The sequence below is a fragment of the Sceloporus occidentalis genome, unplaced genomic scaffold (assembly GCF_023333645.1).
Source record: "Sceloporus occidentalis isolate IW3139 unplaced genomic scaffold, rSceOcc1.0.p SCAF_6, whole genome shotgun sequence".
NCBI lineage: Eukaryota > Metazoa > Chordata > Lepidosauria > Squamata > Phrynosomatidae > Sceloporus > Sceloporus occidentalis.
In genome coordinates, this window is record NW_028316986.1 from 80,623,054 (window position 1) to 80,635,382 (window position 12,329).

The 12,329-nt window shown below is 40.8% G+C and overlaps 1 protein-coding gene across 1 annotated transcript in view; it reads left to right on the forward strand.

The window, feature by feature from the left end:
- SYNE1 (spectrin repeat containing nuclear envelope protein 1) overlaps positions 1 to 12,329 on the forward strand; it is a 437,342-nt gene that overhangs the window by 224,260 nt on the left and 200,753 nt on the right. The window contains exons 69-74 of the mRNA XM_089530176.1: positions 1,931 to 2,101; positions 3,596 to 3,922; positions 6,320 to 6,472; positions 6,936 to 7,103; positions 10,379 to 10,555; positions 10,909 to 11,055. Coding sequence (XP_089386302.1) covers positions 1,931 to 2,101; positions 3,596 to 3,922; positions 6,320 to 6,472; positions 6,936 to 7,103; positions 10,379 to 10,555; positions 10,909 to 11,055 — 1,143 coding nt within the window. The remainder of the gene's footprint in view (positions 1 to 1,930; positions 2,102 to 3,595; positions 3,923 to 6,319; positions 6,473 to 6,935; positions 7,104 to 10,378; positions 10,556 to 10,908; positions 11,056 to 12,329) is intronic.

A 12,329-nucleotide genomic window follows, 5' to 3' on the forward strand; every position in this document is an offset into this window, starting at 1 on the left:
ATCCCCTTAGAGAATCCTAGACAGAACACTTCTGCAGACTATTTCCATCCATGCATCCCACTATTTCAATTACTAAAATGGATCTCTGTATTAATAAAATACAGGAAGAACACAAGATTCTGTTTGCATGGCATTTCACAATTGTACACTTAACACTTCAATATTGCTAAACCCCTACACAAATAATTTTGGTACAACAGTCAGTAGAATTGAATGGTGTTTTTGTAAAGCTTTACAAATTTGCACATACAGATTAGTAAAACAAGCAGTGTGTGTGTGTGTTGTGAAGATCCTTGGTAACACTTCTCTACCCAGTTTCAAAACTGAATTAAAGACTATATTGTTTAGAGAAGCATTCCCAGAGGTGAGCTCCTCTCTGACCCAGGAAGCCTCCTTTTAACCATCCATTAAGAAGCCAAGCCCTTCCTCCAGTCAATCTACCTTGGTCCAGGCCTCGGAGGTGGAGAAGAACTGCTGGACCTGATGCCATTCCCCACCACCACTCCCCTCTCCTTTTGTGCCGTGTCTTCTTAGATTGTAAGCCTGAGGGCAGGGAACCGTCTAACTAAAAGATTGTATGTACAGCGCTGTGTAAATTTACAGCGCTTTATAAATAAAAGTTAATAATAATAATAATAACTATTACCTTTATTAATGATATACTCTCTCATGTTTCTGGGGATCATTCATCTGAGGGCAATTTCACCATCTATCAGTTTTCCTATTACAGCAGCAGCAGCAACAACAGTAACATGAGACCACAGTGCTATCCCTGCTCTGTATATCTCACAGCTTTTTAGCCCAGTTCTTCAGTTTGACATGTATCAAATACCACCAGAATTGAGACATTGTGCAATTGGGATTCCAGTTTCTGTTGAAAGCTGTTTGTGCAGTGTTTTATATGTATAGAGTTTCCCAAAGTTACATCTGTGTAAGATTGGGGAGGTGTAAAATGCATGAAACCAGAACAAGAAAACTGTCAGCGCAACTGCTGGGGTCCAACAACCACTGTCAGCAACTCAAACGAGTCCTGGGGTTAAATCAGACCCTTGGAGCAGAGCTGGCAAATTTCCAGAAGCCGAAGCATGGCTCCAAAGTCCAAGTTGGGATGACAGCAACTGGATGTCTTCCAGGAACTGCAGCAATGCAGGAACCTCCAGGGACACACAGCAAACCGATGCTGTAGCTTCTTCTGATAAACCACCAGAGAAACTAAGTCTCCCAAAATGCTCTTTATTCACAGTGCTATTATACAAAACTAGATCTCTAAAACTCCAAACCATACCAATCCAACTCCTACTTCAAACCCACACCACACCCTTGCAACCCCTGGGCTTATATAGTCTCCAGACCATGTGGTCTCTCAAACCCAGTGAGTTCAGGTGTGTAGCCATGTCATGTGTCTCCTGTGCAATCTAGACACATGGTTTCATCATCCATGGCTACGTGCACTTGGGCATTGAAGTGTCCTTGAGCCAATGAATTTCAGCTGTGCTGATCAACCTTGCCACTCTGCTGAATGCTCATGGCCAAACACACACACACATCAAGCATTTCCCTGTGTGCTGTGTTTTAACCCTTCAAATCCCTGACAAAAACAGCCAACTGGGCTTTCAACTCCAGGCCCCTTCACCAAGCCCCTTTCTTGCTTATGAGTTGGGAAGGAAGCATATATTGTCCAGAAAAACAAAACAACAAGGTGCTGCACTGATTTTTTATTTTTATTTCATTTTTTTGGCTTATGACACTGAGCAAGTGATTGAAGTAGAATAAATAAGCTTGTAATTTTGATTCTTTATGGGAAGAATTTAGTAGCAATTAAAAAGTAAGTGAATCTTTCCAATCTCTGTTTGATTTAATAAATAAATATTTCATATATTAAGAAATGGGTGATTGACCAGTCTTACTCCTGTTTCACATTTACTTGCAGGAACAAATAAAATTCTTTGAAGAAGAAATTCGTACCATTGAAGAATCTGAACTTGCTTTCATTACTTACAAAGACTGGTTTGGAGCTACACACAGAAAATTCAGAAATGTTGTCACAAAGTCTGATGTGGTAGATAAAGCAGCCATGGAGAAGAAAACGCAGAAACTTGAGGTATAGTTCATAGGCAGTCTCAATTTATCATTGTATCAGTGTGGAAAATATAAAAAAACCCACTAGGAAATAACCAGAATATCCCTAAAATTAAGGTTTTAAAAAAATAAATGAATAAATAAATGAAACAGCCCAGAGGATTTGAAATGCTACTAAACAGTGTGTTGTAAGGTTTCTGTAAAATGTAAAGGCTTTAAAATGCAGATTCAGTTCAGTTTAGTTCATTTAATCTGTTTCACTTTAGAACCTGCATTTTCAAGAGATTTGAACTGAATGAAAAACTGAATTCTGAGTCTGTATTTATGGGTAAGCCCTGGTACATTCAATTCTGGAAGTGCCTAATTAACCATGGCTTCTTGTTTTATCTGGCTTTGTAACAAACCTGCATAATAAACCAACTTCAACCTGTGGTTTAATATTGGCTGCAGACTGCAGAATTAATGCAGTTTGACACCTCATTAACTGCCATGATGCAATGCTGTGAAGTTCTGGTTATTTGTAGTTTTGTGAGATGTTTAGTCATCTGTGTCACAACAAACTACATACCCCAGGATTCCATAGGATGGAGCTATGCCATGCAGTTAAAGTGGTGTCAAACTGCATTAATTCGACAGTGTAGCAGCAGCTATTGTGTTTGCTCTGAACCTAATCATCTGTCATTCAGATAGGAAAACATAGGCGGGTTACAGACCGCCATAAAGGACGTCCTTAGGACGTCCCATTTTGAAAAAGGGGCGTCTCTTCCAGATGCCCCTTATCCTATCACGGACAGAGTCCATGACAAATGGTGGCGGCCGTTCCACACGGCTGCCACCATTTTGACCTAGCAGATGCTCTGCGTCCGCACGTCGTGCAGCAGAAGTGATGCCACGAGTGCGCCCTTTGGCACTCATGGCGCCTCTTCCGGGGCCTGAGAAGGAGCACGGTTTCCGCACTCCTTCTCTGCAGTGTCTGGGAGCCACGCTGTTTAAAGGCTGCGGTTCCCGGATGCTGCACGCGGAGGCAGAGCCAGACCGCCACTTCTCAGCGGTCTGTAACCCACCATAATTAGTTAAATATATTCTGGGTTAGCTGTTTTTGTGGTGTAGTAAGGAGTGAAGTGGCTTCATGCATGTTCAGAAGACTGTTCATATGTTTGATTAACCTGAGATTTAGTAACCAAAAAGAGCCCTGGTGGTGCAGTAGTTAAATGCATGTACTGAAGCCACTCATTCACAAATTACAAAGTTGCAAGTTCAATACCAACCAAGGGCTCAAGCTCGACTCAGGCTTGCATCCTGCCACGGTCACTAAAATGAGTACCCAGCTTGTTGGGGGCAATTAGCTTTCACATTGTAAAATGCTTAGGGACTGCTTAAATGCACTGATAAGTGGTATAGAAATGTACTTGCTATTGCTATTGCTCTAGCAGTGAGAATAAAGATAAACCTACATAGGTGATTTACTGTTTGGTACCACTCAAAAGCATTTACTTTCTACATTTGCTGCTTGCAGGATCTCATGAGTGACATGGATGTTGGTCATAATTTGCTGAAATCTGCTCGTGGGAAAGGAGAGAAAGCTATAAAATACATGGAGGGAAATGAAGCTGAACAGTTAAAAAGAGAGATCAGTGATTGTGTGGAGCAGCTTAATGAGATGACTTGCTCTATTAGAAAAGAGCACATAACCTTAGAGAAGTGTCTCCACTTAACAAAGGAATTTTTGGATAAGTACAAAATACAGACTCAGTGGCTGTCAGAGTACCAGAGTATACTGCACACAACTGTAGATCCCAAAATGGAGTTGTTTGAGAAAAAGGCACAGTTAACCAAATACAAGGTGAGCAAATTATTGAAGATTACAAAAGTGATTTTTAAAAATATTTTCAAGATGTTATCCTTAAGGTAGGAATTTAAAATATCTAAATTGAATATTTATATTGTCACATATGCACACTGATACTTGCTTGCTAAATGTCAATTCCTAAATAACATGTAAAAATAAAATATATATAAAAAAGATAAGGGCTCTGTCTCCACTTCTCCTCCGTTACCATTTTGACTACTTGTAAGAGCTGAACAGAAAGAGGGCAGTAGAGAGCAACTGGTATTACTTTCCACAAAGTGAGTTATGCCCAAACATCTAGATCTGAGGGGCTTCCACAGAGCCTGGCATTGTGTCCAGGGTACATATAGATGCTACTGTGGCATGAGTGATCTCCCAGTGCACCCTATTTTCAATACATGGCCCTGAGGACTTCCCATAGCCAGATATTAGACATCTAGCTGACTAAAGAGAGGTGTGTGCTGGGCATGCACTCAGTAAGATTCTCTGGTGCAGTAGAGATCCTCCCAGTGGATAGCAGAACCTAATTTGCTGTTCCTCAAACATCACCATCTGAGGCAGTCAGTGTGGAGAATCATCCTCAAGACCATTCCCACTCATCTTTGAATAGAGTTGCCCCCTTCAGGAAGAATACACAGGAGAGCCAGGAAAGCATCTCAGAAGGCTACAGCCTTCCAGATTTTTGGATGCCCCCTCTCCCAAATATAGCCTCCAAATAAATGATTAAATAGTTCATTCTCCTATAGTGTGGTCTACTAGATGCTAGAAAATCTCCCTGTTTTCTCTGCAAAGCTAAGAAGTTTGAAGAGTCTTTGTGTTAGGATAAATGGCTTCTGAGCTCCAGCACTTGAATTGAGAGTTACAGATGTGTCAATCTGACCTAGGGCATTTCTAGCACTTAAAATGTATTATAGTGAGCTCTTTTATTTCTGACTAACAGAAATCTCCAACTTTTTAGTCCCCATGCCACACCACAAGTCTTTGTGTTCCTCTCTGTTCATTCTTTCTCTCCCTTTCTTCCTTTGCTAGTCTTTCCCTCCAATATGGTGCTTACTCAATGTTTTCCTCTACTTAATCTCTCCTTCCACATTACTAGGCAATAGGAACCTGCACCATCACCATCATCTTTTAACCACCAGATGCAGATGGAAGCACTATATAAATCTACAGCTCATGGGAAAAATGAGTTTCTCCAGTGTAATCACTGGTGTTTAGATAAAGTTGGAGAAGTCTGCCACCTATTCACTAAAAATGATACTTCAGCCAGTAGACAGATTTTGATTAAGCAACTGTAATCTGTCTGTAGGCTGAAATTAGGTGTACACAACTGAGATCCCTCTAGTAAGTATTTCAAGATTCAAGTGTCTAGTGCTAAACCTACAGCAAGGTCTCTGCAGGATCGACAGAGAAGGAAAATCCTGCAAAGTTGTGGGCTGCAGTTGTGTGGTTATGAAAAACTATGGCAAAGAAGGGTGCATACACATACAAGCATATATGATTATTGTGGATTTGTGCTCAAATTGTGAAACAGTGGGGGATAGAGAAAAAAGACAGAGGCGGGTTACAAACGGCCCTCAAGGGGCCGTTTTCCCGCCGCCGCCATTCGCTGCATAGGGAAGCCCCAGCGGCCAGAAATGGCGTTCCTTTTCGAAATGCGGAAGTGGCGCTGCGAGGGGCGGAGCGCGCCCTCGCGGCGTCACTTCCGCCGTGACACGTCTGGACGCACAGCGTCCAAGACGTCAAAATGGTGGCGCCCATGTGGATGGGCGCCGCCATAAAGTCCGCACTCCGCGCGTACTGGGAGGAAGGGCCGTCAGGAAGGTAAGAACCTTCCTAACCCTAATACGGCCCTTCCTAACCCTAGTACGCGCAGAGCGCGTACTTTATGGCGGTTTATAACCCGCCAGAGTCCCTTTTCTTAAGGGCTGGTGATATTGTCAAATATTTCTCATTTCTTTTTCTTTCTTTCTTTTTTCTTTTTTGGGATAGTTTGTCACAGTGTTTGTATACATTGTATGCATAATTTTTTAAATTTAAAATTCTGGAAAATTAATAGCAATGCTTTACAAAGCAAATACGAACTTTGAAAGTATCTTTGTGGATGAAAGCATATCCTCTTTTCATGAAAGTCCTGTCCCCATCTGAGATGAGACTATAATTCATAGCAGATTTTGATAGCTTTTGAAACATTCCAAGCATGGCACAGAAAGCACCATTGCCTATTCCTGGAGACTTAAAGAGAAGCGCTTGTTGAAGAAGATATTCTGGATTTTTCTAGTTCCTTTTCAAACAAGAAGAAAGTGATTCTCCAAGTGCTGTGGGTTTTTTATAATTCTGCATTCATTTTAAAACTATTAATATATGGTTTAACTATGTTTTTTTTAATTTTAGTCAGTCCAACAGACTGTACTGTCACATGAACCTTCCATAAAAACTGTGTCTGAAAAAGGAGAGTGCCTCCTTGAACTAGTGCATGATGCTAATTTAGCAGAAAGCATTCAAAAGCTTCAGACTGAATACCAGGAGCTCTGCACCACAGCAAAGGTAAAATATGTAGTTGATTTTTGAAAAATTAAATACATATGTTTCCAGTTATAAATAATTATCCCTGCAAGTGAATTAAGTCTTGAAACATGGACTGTTAGAATTAGTTGAAGTAAACATTTCAATTAATGAGCCATTATTTTCTTGTCTTTTGGCCTCCATGTATGAATTGCTTACACCAATGAAATTCTGCTGAATTAACTGTCAAACCCTTTGTTGAGAGAGACTGCTGCATCTTGCTGTGGATTGCTTCCTTTAAAATGACAATGCATATGGATTTTGTCAAAAGAATCCACAGTGTGGTGCACTGTGTGATACTGCTTCTTCTTTTGGGAAATAACTGGAAACTGGAATTTAAAAATGACTTTTTGAAGTCAGGTATTTTCATGAAAGGGGCTGAAAGGTTATGCATCTGAAATCACCTTTAAAATGTTTTTGTTTTGTTTATAAACACATGTTGCAGAGACAAGTTGTAAGCTTGGAGGTAAAAGTAAAACAGCATGAAGAATATAACAGTGATTTACAAGAAGTGGAAAAGTGGTTGTTACAGATGTCCAGCAGGCTTGTTACTCCAGACCTTATGGAGAACAGTAATCTAGAAATTATAACACAACATTTAGCAAGTCACAAGGTAAGTAGCACCAAATACTGGCAGAATAAATAGTTGATTCAGTGAAAGAAATTTTCGATAGTTCTGTATCTTGTTGATAGAACTTCAGGTGTTGTACTACTGGTAGTCTTCTTTCCTTCTTTGAATTTTGGAGATGGTATTTTCAGCCTGTGATAAATTGGAAAGTTAGGGTCACACTTAATTGGGAACTATATTGTAAAACTGGAAAATGCCAAATGTTGGTAAGATATCTTTTAGAAACAAAACAAATGCCATTATTTTGGAAATATTTCTGTTTTTTGAAATACTCACAATTTATATCTTTTTAATGGAAATCTGGAGAGCACCTGTCTAGTAAACATGTCTTCAGAAATGTTGGGTAGAATCATAGAATAGAATCATAGAATCATAGAGTTGGAAGAGACCACAAGGGCCATCCAGTCCAACTCCCTGCCATGCAGGAAATCCAGATCAAAGCATCCCCGACAGATGGCCATCCAGCCTCCGTTTGAAGACCTCCAAGGAGGGAGACTCCACTACACTCCAAGGAAGCATGTTCCACTCTCGAACAGCCCTTACTGTCAGGAAATTCTTCCTAATGTTGAGGTGGAATCTCTTTTCCTGCAGCTTCCATTGCTCCGGGTCCTAGTCTCTGGAGCAGCAGAAAACAAGTTTGCTCCCTCCTCAATATGACATCCCTTCAAATATTTAAACAGAGCTATCATATCACCTCTTAACCTTCTTTTCTCCAAGCTAAACATCCCCGGCTCCCTAAGGCGTTCCTTATAGGGCAAGGTTTCCAGACCCTTCACCATTTTAGTCACCCTCCTTTGGACACGCTCCAGTTTCTCAATGTCCTTTTTGAATTGTGGCGCCCAGAACAGGACACAATATTCCAGGTGGGGCCTGACCAGAGCAGAATATAGTGGCACTATTACTTCCCTTGATCTAGACATTATACTTCTATTGATGCAGCCTAAAATCGCATTGGCCTTGTTAGCTGCCACATCGCACTGTTGACTCATGTTCAACTTGTGGTCTACTTGGACTCCTAGATCCCTTTCACATGTTGTCTCCTTAAGCCATGTGTCCCCCATCCTATATCTGTGCTTTTCATTTTTTCACCCTAAGTGCAGTACCTTACATTTCTCCCTGTTGAAGTTCATTTTGTTAGCTGTGGCCCAGCTTTCTAGTCTATTCAGGTCATTTTGAATTTCCATTATTATACATGTGCAAAATAACAATATTTACTAAAGTAAAAATATGTAGTACATTCCCAATATTTCTGTATTTTAATTGGAAAATTAAATTACCGTAGTCGAATAATTAGTATCCTCCACACCATTAAAGTTTTACCAGGAGAAGACAGTGGTTTCTAATTTAACTGGAAGTTTTTTCCATATCTTTTGTTCAATCAGAACAGATAAGCTGTCTTAAATTTTACAGAATGTGCGAAATATTTTTTGTTAATTTGTAGTCTGATATCCACTAGGCAATATACAGTGGTGGATTTCTACTGGAAGAGTAGCAAAATTCAGCACAAATGAGAGTCAGCAATCTACTTACTCTACTGTGCCCCCTGTGCCCCCCCCCCAAAAAAAAACCCTAGCACTATAGGGCTGAGGAAATCTTCCATGGCCAGTTTTCAGGTGGCATAAAAGAGTTGCTGGGGAGAAGAAAGGGAAGTCCTGCCAAGCTGGGATTGCAGTACAAGATGGAATTTAGGGCTAGTTTACATGACCTATTCATGGCAAGTTCCCCCTGGGCTGGCTGTATGCTGTTTACACTACACATACGCAAAACTCCAAATCAGGTCTGGGCTGTTTACAGTGCCTGGACTCACTTCAGGCTTTCCAGCCCTTGTCCCACATTTAATTTTTTTTCCTTTTGCTCTGGTTTTTCCAGAAATTTGGGGCAGTCCAGAGTATTCTAGCAACTGCAGATGAGCCCCAAGATGTAAGGCTGCAGTGCTACATAACTTACTGTCAAAACCAGAGGTGAATGTGGTGTTTTCCTAAGCACACACAATTGTGTGAAAGACACTTTTCTCTGCAAGGTGTGCTCTGATGGGGTTTCTAAGGGCCGGTACATACTGCCAAGAAGCAGCGTCCAGGCAGTGATTGTAGAATTAGGGACCATGCACCAAGTGTATGGTCCCTAACCCTAGGACATCATGGAGATGCCGTAATGGAGGCCTCCCATCCATACAGGGGCCACCATTGTGACATAAGTGATGCACAGTATATAGTCATCGCTTACATCACGAATGCGCCAATGGTGCACTTGTGACGTCTACACGGCATCCCAAGAAGAACCTGGTTTGGCTGCTGCAGTGTCCCTCCGCAGAAAAACTGGCTGCCTCCAGCCCGCCCTTTTGGGGCAGTATGTACCGGGCCTGTGTTTCTGGTCTTCTCATCTCCTTTTATCTTATAAAAAAGGAGGAAGAGGGATAACATGAACCTGGGACTTGTACCACAGTCCACTGTTATGTCTGAATCTGTTTGTTTTTTTAGAGAACCACATAAATCAGCAATTTAATCTTTTTAAAATAAAGCCTCATGATGTCAAGAAAGTCTATGGGCCAGAGCAGATGGACAGGAAAAAGTGGCTCAATCCCACTCCCGTGGCAGGCCAAACACCCATATGTTGTCTGCACCACATGACATTAAGCTGCACTGCACAGTTATTTTTTTGTCACCTCCCACCATGCATGCACACCATTGCACAGACACACAGCCAGCTACATCCATTTACCTCCCTCTTCCCTCCCAGATACCATTTCATTGGATGTCCACCTTATGATTGGCCACAGTGACAGGTGCGACACACTGTCTGTACAGTATATTGGTGCATTGGTGAGCCCAGTGACACATTGGCAGAGCACAATCATGGACATCCCCCATACATACCCCCTTCACTCTATGTCCCCCTGTTGGTTTGTGTATGTTGTAATTACATCTGTTGCATTACTGATGATCTGTCCTGTTTGACATACTTTCACGTTTTTGCTTTGCCACAGTCTTATACTGGCACTGGGCTGTTTATATGCTGGTGCAATGATGTGCATTTTCCATGTTAAGTATGAATTTCAGACATTTATGCCCCAGAGCATAGCTTCATTTGCTTTCCACCCAGTTTTGCCTTGTGTGTTTTCTAAAGAGCTAGCCTTCAAAACAGTTAAAGTAGCTTCAAACTTGTATTTGACTAGTGTGGATGACCTCTACAATTGCATTAGTGTTAAGCATTGAAAATATTTCCAGTAATATCCTTTGACATTTTGAATGGTGATTTCTTAGGCAACGATGGAAGAAATTGCTGGATTTGAAGATCGCCTAAACAGCCTTAAAAACAAGGGGGATTATTTGATTAATGAGTGTGCAGAGCATCTACAAGCAAAATTTAAGCAAAATATAGAAACCCAGCTCCAGGGAACAAGGGATAGCTATTCAGCAATATGCAGCACAGCCCAAAGAGTAAGTATCAGCCCACTTGTATATAGCAAGTGATACTGCAGCACAGAAGTTGCAAGTAAATAAGGTCCAAAATGAGCAAATTATGGGAACAAGCTGATTAAAATGGTTAAAGAACACATGTGGATAATAACTGAAAAATCTAGTTTGTCTTATTCTGTTCTTGAAACTGGTTTCAAGACAATTTGTAAAACAATATATAGTGGGAACAGTATTATCTGACTTAATAGCATTGCAAAAGCAAAACTTTCCTAAAGTTTGTAATTCAGTTTAATCTGTTAATTCAGCACATTTTTATTTCCAGTTCTTAGAATGGTATCAGAGATATTAAATGAGTTATTCATGTTTCTTTCTAGATGTACCAGAGTTTGGAGAATGAACTCCAGAAACATGTTAACCATCAAGATACTCTTCAGCAATGTCAAGTTTGGCTGTCTGCAGTTCGTCCAGAGTTAAAGCCAATTCCTCGTCCACCATTCAGCTTGGCAGATGCTGTTAAACAGGTAAAAACAATAAAATGGAAAATATTTTATCAAAATGACTTATGTATGAAAATACCTTATCTATATGTGTTCCAAAATATGTCGATAATTAAGCATGTAAATCACTGAGATACTGATAATATTCTTAGACTGTAAGCAAAAAGAAGAGCTTTGAGTACTACTAAAAAATTTTTTTTTAAAAGTTGATGTAAAACCTGTGAAAGGAGAAGGAAGAAAAGACCTGCACTCTAGAAAATAGGTAGTGAAAATCAAAGGACAACATTCCCAAAGGAACCTTGTTTTCCCGTGGTGTACACTAGGAGTTATGCATTTCCACTCTATTGACAGTTTGGGAGGTTAATTGAGACATTACAACAGATTGAAGGAGTACTGGCATCTCCCACTTCCAAAAATAATGGGGTGTTTAGAAAGGAGAGCAAAATAATTCCAACAGTACAATAGCTAGAGAGAATGGCATAGTTCTAAATATTTGAACAGTTAACAGAAACATATCCCCTTTTCTGCACACTTTTTTGGTATATGAGGTGTTGTTGTTGTTTTTGGCAGGGGAGGAGGGCTTGCGTTGGTGCACAAACTCTTGAGGTATGCTAAGCATGAGAATAGCTTATGTTATTAAAACACATTCAACATATGCCCAGTGTTATGCTAATGTGTTGCAGATATGGGAAACTGTCAAAGTTTAGGAGCCTTTGGAGATTGCACTGACTTCCACCAGACCCAGTCCCAATCCCCAAAACAAATGTACAATTTTTTGCTTCCCAGTGATATGAATTGAAAACAAAAGAACTGTTCAAAGACTTTGTGGGAGGAGGTGAGAACGAAAAAAGAGTTTCTTAAGTGTTAGGAAACTTGTGCCAGGGATAATCATGAAGTCCCTTTCTTATTTCCTCACCCACCCAGTCTTCAAACAGATTTCAGTATTACACTCCTGCCCCCTCTCCCCCAGCTCAGATTCACAGTTCTTCTGCCAGCATCTGAAACAACTTGATATTGATATTGGACAGCAGGAAGCTGGAGGCAACTAAGCAAAGGGATCATCACCGGTTACATTCTAATAGCTGGAACATGATGGCAACTGAAGGTTCCAGAGAATGCCTGCATCATTGTGCGATGGCTATCAGAACAGAGCAAAGGGCAATCCTGCCTCAGTTGTCTCCCATCCTCTCCTTCTAGGAAGCTGGTAGGAACAGGTAGCAAGAAAAGCTCATCCTTCACTGTCTATAATAGCAGACACCAAGCAATCCCCATTTAGCTTCCCTCACCCCTTTCCCCCT